The sequence below is a fragment of the Oscarella lobularis genome, chromosome 6, assembly GCF_947507565.1.
Source record: "Oscarella lobularis chromosome 6, ooOscLobu1.1, whole genome shotgun sequence".
Lineage (NCBI taxonomy): Eukaryota > Metazoa > Porifera > Homoscleromorpha > Homosclerophorida > Oscarellidae > Oscarella > Oscarella lobularis.
The window spans coordinates 1474228-1490966 of record NC_089180.1 but is presented as its reverse complement, the minus strand read 5'-3'; the positions used below and the strand labels follow the sequence as shown (position 1 = coordinate 1490966).

At 43.8% G+C, this 16739-nt stretch overlaps 3 protein-coding genes and 3 long non-coding RNA genes across 14 annotated transcripts; 5 read left to right on the top strand and 1 right to left on the bottom strand.

Annotated features, from left to right (window-relative positions):
• The first annotated feature begins 223 nt into the window (after nucleotides 1–223).
• Nucleotides 224–4879, top strand: LOC136188135 (ATPase MORC2-like). 3 transcript variants are annotated; one of them, XM_065975861.1, is made up of 30 exons: nucleotides 224–365; nucleotides 581–634; nucleotides 686–720; nucleotides 771–839; nucleotides 893–983; nucleotides 1029–1073; nucleotides 1125–1257; nucleotides 1307–1394; nucleotides 1461–1525; nucleotides 1579–1640; nucleotides 1690–1818; nucleotides 1877–1956; nucleotides 2011–2047; nucleotides 2109–2148; nucleotides 2206–2291; nucleotides 2346–2438; nucleotides 2495–2542; nucleotides 2594–2613; nucleotides 2664–2731; nucleotides 2783–2849; nucleotides 2906–2924; nucleotides 2973–3079; nucleotides 3134–3239; nucleotides 3290–3374; nucleotides 3434–3490; nucleotides 3539–3622; nucleotides 3707–3985; nucleotides 4066–4365; nucleotides 4451–4609; nucleotides 4664–4879. In XM_065975861.1, exons 1-30 carry the CDS (start codon nucleotides 292–294, stop codon nucleotides 4742–4744), a joined length of 2661 nt encoding a protein of 886 aa, XP_065831933.1. In that variant the 5' UTR covers nucleotides 224–291; the 3' UTR covers nucleotides 4745–4879. The 3 variants fall into 3 exon arrangements, with proteins under 3 accessions (XP_065831933.1, XP_065831932.1, XP_065831935.1); XM_065975860.1 differs by having other exon boundaries at nucleotides 1307–1525; XM_065975863.1 differs by lacking the exons at nucleotides 224–365; nucleotides 581–634; nucleotides 686–720 and having other exon boundaries at nucleotides 811–839; nucleotides 1021–1073; nucleotides 1307–1525.
• Nucleotides 4880–5852: 973 nt separating this feature from the next.
• Nucleotides 5853–16610, top strand: LOC136188045 (WD repeat-containing protein 35-like). Of its 4 annotated transcripts, none has more exons than XM_065975773.1 (7): nucleotides 5853–5923; nucleotides 15496–15610; nucleotides 15680–15789; nucleotides 15838–15904; nucleotides 15964–16081; nucleotides 16131–16193; nucleotides 16245–16610. In XM_065975773.1, the coding sequence occupies exons 3-7, from the start codon at nucleotides 15726–15728 to the stop codon at nucleotides 16317–16319; spliced, it is 387 nt and encodes a 128-aa protein (XP_065831845.1). In that variant the 5' UTR covers nucleotides 5853–5923; nucleotides 15496–15610; nucleotides 15680–15725; the 3' UTR covers nucleotides 16320–16610. The 4 variants fall into 4 exon arrangements, with proteins under 4 accessions (XP_065831845.1, XP_065831841.1, XP_065831844.1 ...); XM_065975769.1 differs by having other exon boundaries at nucleotides 16242–16610; XM_065975772.1 differs by having other exon boundaries at nucleotides 15673–15789; nucleotides 16242–16610.
• Nucleotides 8014–8724, top strand: LOC136188157 (uncharacterized). Of its 3 annotated transcripts, none has more exons than XR_010670155.1 (3): nucleotides 8014–8247; nucleotides 8479–8548; nucleotides 8610–8724. It is a non-coding gene; the product is annotated as an uncharacterized lncRNA (long non-coding RNA). The 3 variants fall into 3 exon arrangements; XR_010670154.1 differs by having other exon boundaries at nucleotides 8014–8252; XR_010670156.1 differs by lacking the exon at nucleotides 8014–8247 and adding an exon at nucleotides 8260–8381.
• LOC136188237 (uncharacterized) lies at nucleotides 9461–10293 on the top strand. The gene is made up of 4 exons (XR_010670175.1): nucleotides 9461–9565; nucleotides 9778–9970; nucleotides 10029–10073; nucleotides 10137–10293. It is a non-coding gene; the product is annotated as an uncharacterized lncRNA (long non-coding RNA).
• On the bottom strand, nucleotides 10644–11135 carry LOC136188236 (uncharacterized). Of its 2 annotated transcripts, none has more exons than XR_010670174.1 (3): nucleotides 11020–11135; nucleotides 10850–10967; nucleotides 10644–10787 (listed from the first exon to the last, which is right to left on the bottom strand). It is a non-coding gene; the product is annotated as an uncharacterized lncRNA (long non-coding RNA). The 2 variants fall into 2 exon arrangements; XR_010670173.1 differs by having other exon boundaries at nucleotides 10644–10780.
• Nucleotides 12998–14816, top strand: LOC136188449 (uncharacterized). Its single transcript, XM_065976183.1, has 7 exons — nucleotides 12998–13221; nucleotides 13271–13750; nucleotides 13805–13960; nucleotides 14136–14139; nucleotides 14192–14453; nucleotides 14500–14690; nucleotides 14737–14816. The coding sequence occupies exons 1-7, from the start codon at nucleotides 13000–13002 to the stop codon at nucleotides 14814–14816; spliced, it is 1395 nt and encodes a 464-aa protein (XP_065832255.1). The 5' UTR covers nucleotides 12998–12999.
• Nucleotides 16611–16739: the final 129 nt, after the last annotated feature.

Below are 16739 nucleotides of genomic sequence, written 5' to 3'. Positions count from 1 at the left end.
TACAAACTTCCCCCTCTGGCTCCTGCAAACATGTCACAAAGTCTCACCAAAACGTCAAAGGAATCATATCACGTGGACATCTATGGACCATAAGTAGAGGAATCCATTTCTAAATCTAGCTTTAGTAGTGGCTGGTGTCAAAAAGTTGTCTTTTTGTCCGGGACTGTGAAGAGGGGAGGAGTGTGACGATTCTATATGTCACGTGGCCAACTGAAGCTTGCGCAAAACGCTGTCTATCACTACGTTGTGTTGTCCGTGTTGTATAGCGTTTGTACAAGTGTACGCGTGCTCATGGACGCTACGCCGAGCAAATATAGCGGCCTCTGTCGAGCTCAGCTCAGCTACGACTACTTGCACACCAACAGGTACATGTAGGACGCTTCGGTTCCTTGTACCGCCGAAAATCGCAGCTTTCGCTTGGATTTTGGCGGCTCAAGGAACCAGTTCGGACGTACGTCGCGCGTGGCCACGTCCGATAGGGCCCTATCAACACGGGAAGAAGTAAAGGTCTTCTTCCGTGTTTATCCGGGAAATCAAGGGAGGGTCTCTGAAGGAGGAGTGTTATTATTTTCAATTTTAGCACCACCCACGAATTCTTGTTCGGCGCTTTGGCGGAACTCGTAGACAACGCAAGGTGAGATGATACGGGGGGCACGGTCAATCTGCTCCTATTCGACTTTTCTAGGGATGCCCAGGCAAAATCCATCCGAATTTACACAGGTAAGGGCGCCAGCAATAAATAAATAAAAATTCATTATTTTTCGGTGCAGAAAAATGTGACAAAGTTCGCAAAAGTCGAATTTTGTCTTTTCTTGATGATGGCGAAGGAATGAATCCAGGTTAGTTTCAGTTATATATGTATGTATGATCTGCGTTTCAAATTGTTATATAGAGGAAACTGCTAACATCATCAAATTTGGTCTGTCTTCGAAACGGCTGGCGCAAAAGGAGCAAATTGGGCAGTATGGCAATGGGCTAAAATCGTAAGAATAATTGCCTATAGTTTTGAAGGCAAGATAGTGTGTTAGGGGTTCCATGAGAGTCGCAAAGGATATGATACTGTTTACAAAATGGTATGTAGACACAACTTCACTTGCAGCTTTGATTTTTTTTCTTTACTACAGCAAGCAAACGATGACCTGTCTACTCTTGTCACGGTCCTTTCACGAAGTTGAAGGATTAAAAGAGGTCATTGTTCCATTGCCATCATGGATGGGTAGAAGCCCTTTTGCCACATCACAAGCTGAGAAGGATCAAGTATAACGAAAAATATATAGAGAGAAATGAACTTTATAAACAAATATAGCACTTGATGGAAATGGAAATTATTTTGAAATTTTCTCCTTTCAACACCGAAGAGAAGTTGATGGAGCAATTTGCTAAAATCAAAAGCGGCATGCACAACAGCTGTGGCCCATTGATTAAATCAAGTAGAATTTCTCTTCGTTTTTTTTTCATAGAAACTGGAACTCTTGTTATGCTGTACAATCTCAAAGTGTTAGATTCTGGAGAAACAGAATTGGATGTAAAAACGACTTGGAACTATTAAATATCTTCATTAATCTTGAAATCGTTTAGTTTCACACAGATCCTAACGACATTCGCTTGACTGACGATTATCTTGACATGAGTCTGCAAAGGTTTGACGGCGTTTGAATTATTTTTAAAATTAACGTTTGTTTGAAAAAGTACCGTTTCGGAACGCACCTCCTTTCGCGCTTACCTATCTCTGCTCTATTGCAATCCAAGGATGAAGATCTACCTGCAAGGGAAGAAAGTGCTGACAAAAAGGCTTGATCAGCACCTCTTCAGACCAAAGTAAGCTTGACCTTCTCCTCTACTGCTGCTCGCGAGTTGAGAGATTGCTGCACGGCAGAAAGTACGAATATACTTCGAAAAAGTTCAAAGCTCGCTCCCAATTGGACGCAGAGGAGGCGAAAAAAGCAGCAACGCGTGGTACAGTAACCGTGTACGCGTGCAAGATGACAGCTAAGTAGACTTACGTTTTAGCTCAAGAAAAAGCGAGGGAGCTTGAGCTGAAAGCGAGGTAGCATTAGGGCAGTGCGCGACATCTGTAGCTACGTGATGTTCGTTCGTTCGTTCGTTAGAAATCTGACTGATTCTTCGTACACGTCTGGAGAAGGAAGAGTAAGCGCAGCGCAATTTTTCAAAGGAAGCGCTTTATTTTATTTCCTTCTGTTCTAGGCTGCTTTTCGTCAGGCGGAGAAAGAGGCGACGGACGCTCGTCAAGAGGCGAACAAACTTGAAAATATCGCCAAGATAAAGCAACGGTGTGACACCGTGAGATGGTATCGCAACTCACAGTTGGAGAGACGTCTGTTTAGCGCTCTTACTCAACCGAAAACGCTGACGTTTATATTTGGTTTTAATATCATGGATAGAAGCTGCGAGGGATTCGTCGTATACAATTGCGATCGGTAAGAATAAGATAGGTCACTAAACGCGGAGGAAAGAAATAGATATTTTGTTATAGTCTCATTAAAATGTTTGAGCGAAGTTCACATCAGTTGGACGGCAGACCGTAAGCTGTCGGCTACAGAATGCTCCTTTTTTTCATCACTCCTTCTTTTAGAGAGTATAGGGGAATTATTGGTAGGCTTGCTTGCATATTTTACTGCGTGGACTATGTGCGCTCATAATAGGATTTGTCAATGTTCCTCACGTGGTATTGGAACCTACCCACAACAAGCAGGACTTTGCCAATCCCCAAGCAAGCTATTGAAACTTGAGGAGAGCCTCTCTTGAGTTTGCCGTTTTGTAGGAGTACCGCTTTTTACTTAAAGCTATGAACGAACATCTTCAGCAATACTGGCGGGACATGAAAATAAGTAAGTTCAGACGCATCAGTATATATCCAAAGTTAAAATTTGAAATTCCGGTAAAGGCAATTTGATTGAGTTCTGGTAAGATTCTATAGTTACTTAAGCTGTGGCCAATTTATTTACCATAAGGAGTCGCTATGGCTATTCTCCGTCGAAGCCGTGGGCTGATTTGCCTTCGGACGAGTCCAAATACGCGAAAATCAGACGTATGAAAGTTCAGATGGATATGCAGTGCGGTACGTCAAAGTTACTGCTGTACTGATCGTCGGCATTTTGCATTTCCTATATAGACGCGTGCCTTAAATGGAGAAAGATTCCGTTTTCGACGAAGAAGTTTGATTATAAGTTTACTGATGACTGGACGTGCCAGCTCAATTGGGATCCAGCCCGCAACAGGTACTCATACCCTAATCATAGACCTGGCCAACTAATGACTGAGGGAATAGGTGTTCGAAGCCGGAGCAAGTGGTTGTCATTGCAACGGGTCATCTGACCAAACCAACCCCGACGGAGAACCGTCGGTCAGGCCTGGTACGAATCTCGTTGCTGGGTAATGCTAATGAATTAATAAACGTTTGACTGCTCGTAAGACAACTCAGCCGCCAGCTCGTGGTCGCTCTTTCTGTGGAGAGACAGGAGTAGTAGTGGTAATAGTAGGATTGATATTGGTGTTGTCCTGATCCTCGTCTTTGCAGGCTGCTGCTTCTCAAAAAAGAGGCTCGTCTGCAGACGACAGTAGAAACGTATTCGTTACCAACGAAACACCGCTGCCTTCAGTGGTACGTATTTTGTGTGTTGGTCACTGTGGTAGTTTTTGCTGTGGAGTAGTTTGTCGCAATTTTAAACATCTTCCTTGTAAATAGGACGAACAGCAGCAAGACCCTGTGCCAAATGAAAAACGCAGACGATTGAGCCACCCAACGGCTGCAAAGAAGGTCAAAAAAGACGGCTCGAGCTGCAGACGACCCAAGAAACGTAGTCGGAAAGCTTTGCGGCGAATTCCCGATGACGATGACGATGACGTTGACGACGACGACTTTGACGACGTTGACGACGACGACTTTGACGACTTTGACGACTACTACTACGACGACGGTGGCGACGACGACACTTTTAGCAAGACTTCGGAACGTCAAAACATGGTAAAGTACAGCAACTGAGTTATCAGGGCAATTATTAATTAATTAATTAATTAATTAAAGATGCGTTTTTTTGTGTCCAGGCGCACCAGTTGCAAAAAAAGGAAAAGAGGCTGAAAGAAGCCGAGAAGACGTTGAAAGAAGCTGAGACGACTGCAAAGAAGGTCAAAAAAGACGGCTCGAGCTTCAGACAACCCAAGAAACGTAGTCGGAAAGCTTTGCGGCGAATTCCCGATGACGATGACGAGGACGTTGAGGACGACGACTTTGACGACGTTGACGACGACGACTTTGACGACTTTGACGACTTTGACGACTACTACTACTACGGCGACGGTGGCGACGACGACACTTCTAGTGAGACTTCGGAACGTGAAAACATGGTAAAGTATAGCAACTGAGTTATCAGGGCAATTATTAATTAATTAATTAATCAATTAACTAAAGATGCGTTTTTTGTGTCTACAGTTGCAAAAAAAGGAAAAGAGGCTGAAAGAAGCCGAGAAGAGGCTGAAAGAAGCCGAGAAGACGTTGAAAGAAACTGAGACGAAGTTGAAAGAAGCTGAGACGAAGTTGACGAACGTGCGCAAGACAGCATGTTTGATTTTGGCCACCAAAGTTGATAAGGTAAGGTATGAAAGCTGCCTTTATATCTTGACCCGAATTTTTTTATTTTTATAGGTTTTTTATAAGTATATTCCTAATCCGTCAGACGACTTCGACGCAGCCCTGGAAAAATTGCATCAAAGCACGCGAAGTTGACTTGCGAAAAGAACGAGTTTTGGTGGCTTTCCTTTTACTCAGTTGAGAAAGGATGGCTGCTATAGAGATTTTTTGTTTTGTTGGCTAGTTTAATTTAACCTACTGCAAGTTGCTACAGTAAGAGAGTCCTGAGAGGGCGAGATAATTACATTACTTAAATTTTCTGTTGTCGCGTGCGTTAGCCAGTCATCTGCCCTTTCCCTGGCCCTTTCTGCCCTCTGGCAATGGAACTACGACGACGACGCCGTTCGTAAAAGACGATTGCACGCACAGACTAACGGAATCGTTCGAACATGGCTGCATCGGTTGGCAGCACGTCCGAATCGGTACGCAAAGCGAATCGCTCTCCCCTTCTCTTCGAAAGTCGTCTTTTTCTTTAGGAAATCAATGATGTTCAAACCGAAGTGCGCTCAAAAAGGTTCGGTCTAGCGACGGCGACGGCACGGGGGGAGAAACGCTTTTTTCTTCCAGCTCGAGCGTCGAAGGCTTTCTCGCCACGAAGAGAGAGTGCACGCTAACTATAGAATATCTGAACGTCACATGGCGCGCTCCCTCATTTTATTCTATTCCAATCTCACTCCCGAATATTGCTCGTTTCCGAGGCCAACGAATCCACGCGTGACCGCTCGGCGTCGATCTTCTCCTGCTTCGCCTCCCTATCGTGAACGACGAGCGTCGGCCACCAATCAAAACCCTGTAACTTTCCCCAAACCATTTCGCCGACGACGCGACACGACAACAAAGCTTACACAAACAAATAAAATAAATAATAGTAGATTAATTAATTAAGATATTGCTGTGGGTTGTCCTCACTTCCTTTCTCTCCGCTTCCGCTGCTTTCGCTCGCTTACGTTCGGATTCCGGACGCGGAAGCGGCGGAGGCGGGGGCGCGATTCCAAAAATCGTTTTACGCGATTTTTGCGCAGGCTAATCCGATTGCGCACTTCTCCCGTCTCCCGTCTCCTTCACTTAGTTGAGGCGCTCTCCTCAATAGTGTATAGCGTTCAATGTTTGATGCCAATTTTAATCATTAGTTAATCCGGGGCGTGCTTTTACCAGTCCGGGACTGCAGTGCGAGCCCTGAATGAACCAGACTCTCCGCCTGGCGAAGCGATCCTGCGTCCTTTGGCGGCTACACCTCTTCAGAATGATGCGAAAGTCTTTTTTTCTTCAAGAAAGGTAAGCGTTCGCGCGCTTCAAACTCGTTTTCGCGACGATTTGGTATCCGACTACGCCGCTAATCGCTTTCCCCTCATTTTTCCCTTTCCGTACGCATCCAGTCAGTTGCGCAGGGAAGTTCTTTTACTCGAACCGAAGCGTCTCGGCCTCTCTTCGCGATCCGCTGGGTTTTCCGAGCCCCTATATAATTTAGAGACGCCAGCACACTGTTAAAATAGGAGGTGTCGCTGCATCCCAGATTGTGGTTCAAAACGCTTGCCACAGGAGTGAACCACTATTGGGCTTCGCGGAACACCTTTGTCTGGTGTTTTCTCAACCTCACTGCCCTTAGGTCCGGCGAGCCTCGCGCAGGTGTTAGCCAACACCATATAGAGCGTTACACAGTCACTTAAGAATGACAGACTAACTCTTACACATAAGGATGATTTAGCACCCTAATTTTTTATTAGGATTAAAATCATTATTAATTACTTAAAAATAATAAAAAAATAATACAAAAGTAATGTTATTGTTTTTCTTCTTTTCTCACTTTCTTTCTTTCACAATTCTTCGGCTGTAGAATTTCTTTTGCTCTACATAAAAGGGCGTGATGGAGTTCCTAATTGTTCAGGTGTAATAGAAATTCTCTGCTTATTATCTTATCAAATTTCATTAGCCTTCAATTTACGTTAGATGAAAGAAGGCAACAGAAATGATAAAATAACTACAGTACATTTAGCAAAGACGTCTAATAAGCAAAACCTTAAATCACAAAAATCTGTTGTCCTTCGCAGGGATACTAAACAATAGTATCCTTGGTCTTTTCCCTACCTCTCGATATATTAACTGCGCTGAAATTTGATAGTATTCATCTGCCACTTGAAAACATTTTTAATTATCTGCAATTTTGATATACGTTTGGGTAAAAATAAAACTGAGATATCTACATCTATAAAACACTTTGTATTTAAAAGTTTTTTTTGAGAAGAAGACTAAACCTTATTCAAGACTCACCTTAGTCAAGATCACGCCTTCAATTTCACAATTTCAGCTAAAAAAGTTTTTAGACTCTAATTTTCTGACCTTCCTGCGTTTGATGGAAATAAAATGGCATTTTCTATAACAATATTTCAGCCTAGGGGTCACAGTTGTGAAAAAAACAAAAATTAAATAAAAATTAATTTCTTTATTGAAATCCCTTATCACTGTGTTTTAAAGAATGTAATTCACTCTGTTGAATTCTTCGCTCTGACATTCTGCAACAATTCCTGATTTTTTTGCATTTTATATTTAGAAACTAGTTTAATTTGCGATTGCCTGCTGTTCTTCTCTCATATCTCCATGTCACCGCTCATCTGGAATCAGCTGAGCATACAGGTTACGATTGAGCGAAAAGAACAACCGTTTTTTATATTTTGGTTTGATTTCCATGTCACCACTCAAGCTAACACGTAGATGTTAGCAGAGTATACAGGTACTGATCGATGCCGCTGTAATTTTAATTATTAGCTGTTATTAATTTAAAAGATTCGAGATGGAGAATATTTATTTTGAAAGCGTTTCTTTGTCTCTGATCTCCATGTCACCGCTCGTCTGAGAATCAGCTGAGCATACAGGCCACGATCGAGACAGCAGCATACCAAAGGTTCGAAGTAGTTAGCTCGATCTCCATGTCACCACTCATTCTCACCAAGGAGAATTCTGAGTATACAGGTACTGATCGATGCGGGAAGATTGAACAAATTTTAGAGTAATTTTAATTATTTGTTGATATTAATTTAAAAAGTTACGAAATGGCGAATATTTATTATTTTACACGTATTTGTTGTCTGTGATCTCCATGTCACCGCTCGTCTGAGAATCAGCTGAGCATACAGGCCACGATCAAGACAGCAGCCTACCAAAGGTTCTACATAGTTAGTTCGATCTCCATGTCACCACTCCTTCTCACCGAGGAGAAATCTGAGTATACAGGTACAGATCAATATCAGATGTTAAAACTACCTTAGTTTTTCGGAATTAAAAACTAATTACTATAGGATTTTGCGTCTGTTGGGCTGTACGTGTAAACTATAATGGTCTGTTGTTGGCTGTTGAAGTCAGTGGACAGAACGGCCAACCTAAAACCCTATTCTAACAATAAAAACGCGCTGCACATATATGCACGCATATGTATATAAATAGTAGGCCCAGCATGCACACGTTTACATGTTTGGAACGTTAGAATAGGCTTTCCTCTTCATTTCGCGTGCGCTATACAGAAGGATTCTGGGAGGTCAGGGAGGTTGACGAAGCGAAGTCGACCGCTCGCCCAACGGCGATCGAATCGAACGCTTCCTCCGACCGTAAGGCGAGTTTTGGGAGCGATTGGCCGAGTTCGAGAGAGGCGAGCTGCGCGGGAGTTTCCCTTCGGCTCGTCGCTGGCCTCCGAAAGTGGTTAGAATCGCTCTAGATCGTGTTTTTGGCTTCTCAATAGCGCGTAGGTTAAGTTTCGGGGCCCAATCTCTCGCGATCCGAACCGGAAGTAGAAACTCGGGCGATTCTGTCTCTCTGACAGATATTTTCTGACTTCGTAGGCGGATAAGGCAATGCAAAAGACATCGAAGGAGCGTCTCAGCAGCCGTCTCTCGGCTGCGAAGAAAATCAGTAAGCTGTAGAGACCTTTTGAATTTATTTGTCTCAATCTCTTCTCTGTTATTTTTCTTAGGGTCCTAGGATGAAGAAGAGTAGTTGTAGAAATTTTTAATTTTTTTGGAATTTTTTTGTATTTTTTAAAAATTATTTTTCAGAATAAACTTTTTGAAACCGAATAAATTTGCTCTTGAAAAGCGTACAAATATCCTCCAACACATCTGCAAAAAAAAAGATCTCGAAATGTAATAAAGTTTTCGAAATATTCAAAATTATATGTAAAATGCTGCTGTTATTGATTTCCGAAATAACATTCTCAAAAATTTTGAATTTTTGATCACAAAAAGAACCTACATAATGAATTTGTTTGAGTGTAAGTTTAATTTGAGAAAGTATGTATTAAAGAAGATATCAAATTTTGAAATTTACATCCGGGACTTCTGTTTTTTTGATTGCTAATAACTCTCGAACGGATTGTCAGATTCAAAAAATTTTTGCGCAGATCGTTTCTTCTACTAATTCTACATTAGATACATCAAAAGAAGTAAAAATGAGCGTTATTGCCTTGATTGGCGACTAACGGCGAAAGCCGTGTAGTGTTATATAAAGGTAGCTAAAGCCTTTAGAAAATGTGACCGAGCCGAACTCGAATTGCGAAAGCGCAATCGCAGCCAGTGCAAACTAGCATGGTTTGATGTCAACCTAGGCAAGTAGTATAATCGTAGATTTGCATTTGAATCCGTTCCTTCACGGCTAAGATATCGACACTTTTCGTCTCAGGACGACAAAACGCGACCAATTTTACTGCAATTTACGCAACTCATTGACTAGGTAGTTTTAAATCTATTTTCAAAGCGACCTAAACAAAAAACCTTTTATGGAAGTCGCAATTAGCGTTCAAATGTAGGAAAAAAGCTGTAGCGCACGCTATCACAAGACGTTTTCGATCGATTTTTATTGAGAAGAAGCTGTTCGGAAGAAAAGCCACCGTTCGAGCATCATTTTGGAACTTTGCGAAAGACGACTGTGCCGGTAAGAGCGAGATTACCAGTAGGCAAGTCACAGCAGAGCAGAACTCGCGAATTCCTACGCGATTCTTATTCAGCAGCGCAGACGCTGCTTTAATAGCCAATCTATGGTCGCTGTTCTTCTCTAGACTTCTATACGTCGTACGAACGCTTAACCCAAGCCCTTAGCCCAACCCTAATTAGGGTTGCAAAGTGCCCTGAAATCCTGTCTTTTAGATCGTCAGCGCTTCCACTCATCATCTCGTTTGCTGAAGTCTTCGACACAGCGAAGCTCTTTTGTCAGATAAGTCAATTTTCACCCAAAATAAATGAACTTGATACTTTTAACTGTCATTTTTATATAGAAAAAATTCATGATTGAAATGCAGGAGAAGGGAGAAAAATTCATAAATGGACTACCCATTCTAAAGTACAACGAAGCACAACTCCTAAAAGAATTCAGCTCACCCTAATTGTTATTCTTGCAGGCGCAGGCAGTGCCACTTGAAGCTTTTTCAACTTTTCTGTGTAAGGTAAGCAAAAACGTCGGACCCACTGTGTAATGTGTTTTTTTAATTTTTTTTATTCGACAACAGAAGGGCACCGGTGAGGTGAGGGTCTGAAGACTTTTATCAGGCATTGCTGTCTATTCGCCAGGCATGAACGGCGAGTCTCTTCTTTAGTACATATCGTATAAATTCTCATAGGAAATTATCAGGATGGAACATCTGTTGACGACATAGGATTTCATATGATATTTGCTATAAGTCAGGTAGCCAAACGGCTAGCGTTTACTTTTATTTATTTTTTGACATATAGTGAAAAGGTTTGAAGAAGAGCAGGCAGGAATGGTCAAAAAGACAATTCATGGCAGCTGGCTGGAGGACAGGCACAAGAGACATATGGTTTTACACGTAACTACCTAAATAATTGTCATTAGGTTCTTGGGTCCTGAGGAAGACCTCCTTCGCAAGACTTTATGATGAAAACTTCTCTTCGGGGGTCCTGAACAAGACCTCGTAATGAAAAACTGCTCGTCGGGGTTCTCGGCGTGGCCGTGTTATAAAACTTCCGCGCATGAAACCAGAAATACCAGGTAGAATTTTTCATGTTATTATTATTATCATTATTATTATTTAAAAACGCCCCTCCTCTTAAAACCACAGCAGCATAATCGTTTTGTTGCCCTCCTACTTGACCCATTACTTCATTCATTTTCTCATTCTGAAAATTCACAGACCTGTAAACTAAATGTGAATAAAAAGACGGAGTTTTCCTATTCAATGCGCCATTGTAAGCGAGAGTCTACCTTCGAGTTATCCACCCACTTCCGAAAACGCAAAACTAGTAGCCAATGAAATGGTACGACCAGTATAATTCGTGTTGACAAGTATTTTTAAATTAGGGGCGTGTCTCAAACGCTTCCTCTAAATTAGGGGCGTGAATTGTCTCCCAAAGAAGTACTTATGTAGGCGTCACCTGCTCTGTTATGCGGCGGGCAAAAGAGCATTCCGCAGCCCGAGGCGTCGCCGGTGGCGTCGCCTGAGGCCCCCCTCTAAGCTGAGCGCTCTAAGGACCAAGTGACCTTCAGCTAGATCAAGTGCGCTATATAGATGTTATCGCCGAATCGCCGATCGCCTCGCAACGACGGAATCGGCGAAAGAGGGCACATCGAACAAAGCTTGAGCCGTACACAAGCGGCGTTTTTTATTTTTTACTCAACTCTAGTCATGCAAGACTCAACTCTAGTCATGCAAAACTCAACTCTAGTCATGCCAGGCAACTCAACTCAACTCAACTCTTAGTCTCTTCGCGGAAGGCGATCGCGTCAAGCCTCGGATCGCGGAAGGCGATCGAGGCTCTGCTGAGCGTCGGCCTTCACTTCCTTGGCCTTCTTCACGATTTCGTCCAGGCACGGAAAGATCGTGAAGTAGTTGCAGTCGCGGCCTCCCGTGGGATCGACGACGAAGACCGAATCGGCCCTCTTTCGGCAGAGATGGCACCTTGCGTCCATGTCATCAAGGAGCGCTCGCTCGACGCATCGCTTGCATCCCGCAACCTGCCCGCAGCAGGAGCTCATCACGATGCCCGTTTCTAACTTCGTCAAGCACATCGGGCATTTGAATGCGTCCAAGATCTCCTTGGCCCGTGCGACGACCTGTCGAAGGAGTCCTTGTTCTTCTTCTCTGCGATCGGTAGCCATGTCGAGGAGTTTGTCCACTTTCTGATGAAGAAGTAAATCGCCCTGAGCTGCGGTCCACGCACGTCTTGCGCTCTGTGGTGTCACAGGCGGGGTGACGAATCCAACGGCCTGAGCGGCTTGAGTAGCTGCAACGGACGCTACTTTGTATGCGTATTCTAGCTCGTCCTTGAGAACGGCTAAAACGATTCGGTTAGGTGCCTTCCAGAACAATAGGTCTACAAAAAGGAATCAGTCATGAGTATTCGTCTTGTGAGGAAATATTCCGTACTTCTAGTGCCTTCGTCGTCGCCAATTTCGGCAAGGTCTTTGCTAACCAAGACAATTTCGTCGGTTGGTTGTATTACGTTTTTCTCCGTGAGGCGAGCTGTAAGCGCTGCGATCACTACAGGAACGCTCATGGTCGCTTCGTCAAGGATCAGGAATTCCGATCTACGAAGGGCCCCGCGGCGAACCCCCCCGTCGTTTCCCACGTCGACCGTCACGAAATCAATTTTTCTTTGAAGGAATTTCTGCTGGGCTGAAGCAGCTGACTCGAAAGTCAGCTTACGCTTGCGGCCTGACCCTTTCATAAATTTGCTGGCGCCTCGCATGGGAAAAGGGTGAAGGAGGCGGGGTTGTCCTTCCGACGGCGCCCATGCGGCGGCTGGCAGAGGGGGTCCTGGCTGCGTCGCGGGTCCTGGCTGCGCCGCGGGTCCTGGCTGCGCCGCGGGTCCTGGGGCAGATAAAGGTTGCTCGTCGTGCCGCGGCGCAGATCGTTGAACGATGTGATATTCGTTTCTGGGTTCTAAACCCACAAATCTTCCCGTGCTGAAGGTGGGGAAGATCGGCCTCTCCACCTCTTCTCCGGCTATGCAGAGGTACATCTCTCCGGCAGGCAACTGAGAGAAAAGGATCGAGGAGACTAGTATCAATCCAGAGTGCAGCATACCTCAAAAATCTGGATGATTTTTTGGACAGTAACGTCCACTTGTCGTAGCTGGACCTGTCGGTCTCCCTTTGCGAGTCGTATGTATTCGTCCCGTTCCCCGCCGGCGGCGGGGCTTGATTCGCGTGGTGAATTCATCGCTCGTCTTGATCGAAGTGCTGGCACGTGGCACGTGAAACGCTACTTGCCCGTGAGAGCGGATCTTATCTTCCCAAAAAGGAATGTAATCTACGCGTCGCTTTTGACCGGAAATGAACTCCGGCCGGAAAGGTCTCTAGGTATATCTAATTAGTCCGTCGTCCAGAGTTGGGCATCCGGGAGTAAATTAGCGATGGACCTCGAGCAGCTTGTGAACGAAGAGGACATGGAAGAGTTGGTGGCCAGCGGGCTCTCGCACAGAGGTATAAGTGAAATTTTATGCGACCGATTTCCGGGCCACCGAGGTCTAAGCGAGCGGAGCGTCAGACGCTACTGTGAAAAGTACGACATACACTGGACATCTTCAGTAGAAACGTCTGAACTTGATCGAGCAGTCTCACAAGCCGTGGACAAGGCAAGGTGGCGAGAATAAGACGTTGGTAGTGTGAACTCTGTTTCTATAGCTTGGCCCTACCTATGGACGAAAGACCATGAAAGGCTATTTGTCCTCTCATCATGGGTGGACTGGAATAGGCGAGAAGCGTGTGGGAAGAGCTCTTCAACGAGTGGCTCCCGAGTATCACGAAGAACGGCAGCAAACTGCTGCAAGACGAGCCAATCCTGTCCCGTACAGTGCTGAATACTTTGGCCACAAGCTTCACGTGGATCAAAACGAGAAGCTTACTATGTATGGTGTCACCCATGTGGCAGCCATTGACGGATTCAGCGGTTGCATAGTGCAAACTGCCACGATGCCCATGAAGAACAATTATGTTATTTACGACCAGCTATTGAAGCCAATTTTGCTTCAATACGGCGTGTGGGATCAACTCAGGGTTGATCATGGGCTGGAATTTGTACTCATGCTTTATGTTCAAGAGCAGTTGGAGGTTTTTCGATCAAATAGACAACGACAGTGCTTTGTCCAGTCTGATTCGAAGCATGTATGTCCAGTATAATGCATTTCTTGTGCTAACCCTGATTTGATCGTTTTGCAGAATCACCCTATTGAAAGAATTTGGGGTGAAGTTAACCAAAGAGTTAACTTTCCCATAAAAGCTGGCTTGAACGATTTAGTCGATAAGGAAATTCTCGACCTTAACGACGAAATTTCAAAGTTTTCAGTGTCTGCCGTGGCCATTGAAATCAGCAGGGTGGGTATGACGTCATTTGTCGAAGCTTGGAATGCCCATCCTATTTCAGCACCTGTCAGTAGATCAGGTCAACGAGAGAATTTCATCATTTGATTATGGCCCCTCAGAAATAAAAAACAGACCCAGTCCTTTGGGCGAGGCAAAACTTTTTTCAAAAGATAACTGTCTTTCCCAGTCAGGTACATGCAAGCAAACAGAAATGGAATGGACCACTAATATTTTCTTTACTAGCTTCCAAACTGTGGTGTCTTGCTAGGCACTTGCCAGTTATAATTGGTCAATTTGTGCCGGAAGATCAGCCCAACTACGAAAATTTTCTTCTTCACCTAAAAATAATGGATTTGATTTTTGCTCCGACGACATCAGTGGAAAAAATTGATTACCTTAAGCATTTGATTCGTGAGCATCACTCGGCTTTTGTAGAACTGTATCCAAATCATTCGGTGACGCCAAAAATGCACTACAACATTCACATCCCTGATTGGATGATGAGGTAAGTAACAAAATTTGTTGTCATTTTTAATAATTGTTTTTTTTAGGATTGGACCTTTGAGTCGCGAATGGTGCTTTCGCTTCGAGGCCAAACATCAGCACTTCAAGCGCCTTGCCTCGGCGTCAAACAATTTTATAAACATTTGCAAAACGCTTTCTTTTCGCCACCAGCACTACATGTGCTTTCAAATGATCGACAGAGACAGTTTTTTAGATCAAGCGCCTTCAGTACAAAATGGTGAGTTTGAACTGCACCATTTAATAATAAATTATGATTTTTTTAGCAACGGAAATAGAGAAAGAAGATGTTGAAACTACCTACAATATATCCTTCTCCAACACGTCAGCACCAGTCTTCTCGTAAATAATAGATAATTAAACTTCAATCTTAATTTTACTAATATGTATTTTGTTGCAAAGATGTAAGTCACTGCAAGTGCAGAGTACGCAGTACACGAAAGGATTATGCGTCTGCTGCGAAATTGATTCCGAATCAGGCTTACCTATTTTTGGAGAAATCAAATTAATATTGAGTCAGTTACGTGAAAGCTACTTTGTTTTGGAGAAGCTGGAGACGGTTGATTTCTCGGAGCATTATCATTCATATGAATTAGAGAGACGTGAAAATACATTCTGCCTAATAGATGTTGAAAATTTGCTGGACTATCATCCTTACGTTTTGCATAAATGTGCTTCCTCATCCGCCCTCTTTCGTATTGTTGTTAAGTATGACTTATCCTAAATAAAATACTTTTAAAACTTCGACAGCGACTTTATCAATCATAAGTAACAACAGCTATATACAGATACCTGTCTTTTCTCTCACCCTGCCGAAGGTATACAGCAACACTCCGAAATCAAAAAGGTGTCTGCTAACACCCCTCCAGCACGTTCTACCATAAACGCGCAAGTGCTGCAAACGAAAGTGTTCACCAACACTCCATCGGGGTCACAGGAGCCACACGCATTTACAGTGCACGGGCTGAGCTCCAACTGCGTAAATATGTACGTAGCCTCACTAAAACGTTTTGAGTTTCTTTCAGGAGCCTACAGCGGAGATGAGAACGTCGTTGGGAAGAGAGTGACGAAGGACGAAAGGACTTGGGAATTGTCTATGCCATCGTCAGACGTATTTTTGTAACGTTGGAGCTGTGGGAGGTGATCCGTGGAAGCTCTAATAGATTCGTTGCTGTAGCTAGAGCCTTTCTGACGGCGCTAAGTGTTTAGAACAACACATACACGCTGTGTTCTTCTCACTGACCTGGCTGTCGACATGCGAATGAAACTGGGAGATTGGTTCAGAGTTGTTCAACTCTTGAAAACCGGAGGCGGTGCCGGTGAGAACGCCAAGGACCGTACAGGCATTTTTTTAAAAAGCGTTTTAGGCCATGACGCTCTACTGGAAAAAGCCTGGAATGCCATTGGCGACTACTACGCGGACAGACAAAAATGGTACTTGAAGAAACTTTTCTAAAATGTTTTCCATGCATGCAACAGAAAGACACTCGCAGGCAAAATGCCGTTTCCTACTATCTGCAAGGTCGCAATCAGGAACGATTGGCTCATTGCTACTACAATGGCTTGGAGAATCTTGTTCTCTCCCTTCCAGAGAACTCTCCGTTGCTCGGCGTGAGTGAGCATTGGCCTATATACAAAGTTATTTTCATTAGTGTATTAGACTATTGGTGGCATGTTTGTCACTGTTGGAATGTGTGAGCAAGCTGTTCTGGCTTATGTGAAGGTAGCGTGTTTACTTTTTGTACTAAGAACTCTTATAGCTTTAATTAAGAAGCTTGAACGCGATGTAACGCGTTTGAAACACGAAGTTGAAGTGAGGAACAAAGAAAATGAAAGAGGAGAAGAATAGCGAGCAAAGAAAGAAGAGGGAAAAGTGATTGGAGACATGGAAATTCCTTCCCAAATGGGGGATTGGAATCAACGTCATCGTCGACAAGGTGGAAAAAACTGTAACCAAGACAACCTCAATAGCCGAGCAATTCCCCTTCTCATCTGATCTCTAGTTTGTGAACCGTCGTTGTTCTGTGTTAGTTAATGTATGGTGTGATGAGTTAGGTGTCAAATGACGTCAGACAGACAGAAAGTATGTCAGTAGATTAGCCAGGTCTTGATTTTTGTCAATAAAAATTTGTGCCACGTGTTTCATGTTTCAAGCACACTCTTGCGCTCAGCTCTTGCGCTCCCCCTGCTCCCACGTATATATAACTGTTCTATGTTCCCGGATTAAACGACCACCGCCCACATTTTCTAAATCTTGGAGAATGGGGGC

Coding starts and splice junctions, on each gene's coding strand:
- LOC136188135 (XM_065975860.1), top strand. CDS start 292: ATGGACGCTACGCCGAGCAAATATAGCGGCCTCTGTCGAGCTCAGCTC. Junction 635..685: donor GAACTCGTAGACAACGCAAG/GTGAGATGATAC, acceptor CGACTTTTCTAG/GGATGCCCAGGCAAAATCCA. Junction 1,641..1,689: donor CTTGACATGAGTCTGCAAAG/GTTTGACGGCGT, acceptor TGTTTGAAAAAG/TACCGTTTCGGAACGCACCT.
- LOC136188449 (XM_065976183.1), top strand. CDS start 13,000: ATGGACCTCGAGCAGCTTGTGAACGAAGAGGACATGGAAGAGTTGGTG. Junction 14,454..14,499: donor ATCCCTGATTGGATGATGAG/GTAAGTAACAAA, acceptor TGTTTTTTTTAG/GATTGGACCTTTGAGTCGCG. Junction 14,691..14,736: donor AGCGCCTTCAGTACAAAATG/GTGAGTTTGAAC, acceptor TGATTTTTTTAG/CAACGGAAATAGAGAAAGAA.
- LOC136188045 (XM_065975769.1), top strand. CDS start 15,726: ATGCGAATGAAACTGGGAGATTGGTTCAGAGTTGTTCAACTCTTGAAA. Junction 15,790..15,837: donor GAAAACCGGAGGCGGTGCCG/GTGAGAACGCCA, acceptor AAAGCGTTTTAG/GCCATGACGCTCTACTGGAA. Junction 15,905..15,963: donor TACGCGGACAGACAAAAATG/GTACTTGAAGAA, acceptor AGACACTCGCAG/GCAAAATGCCGTTTCCTACT.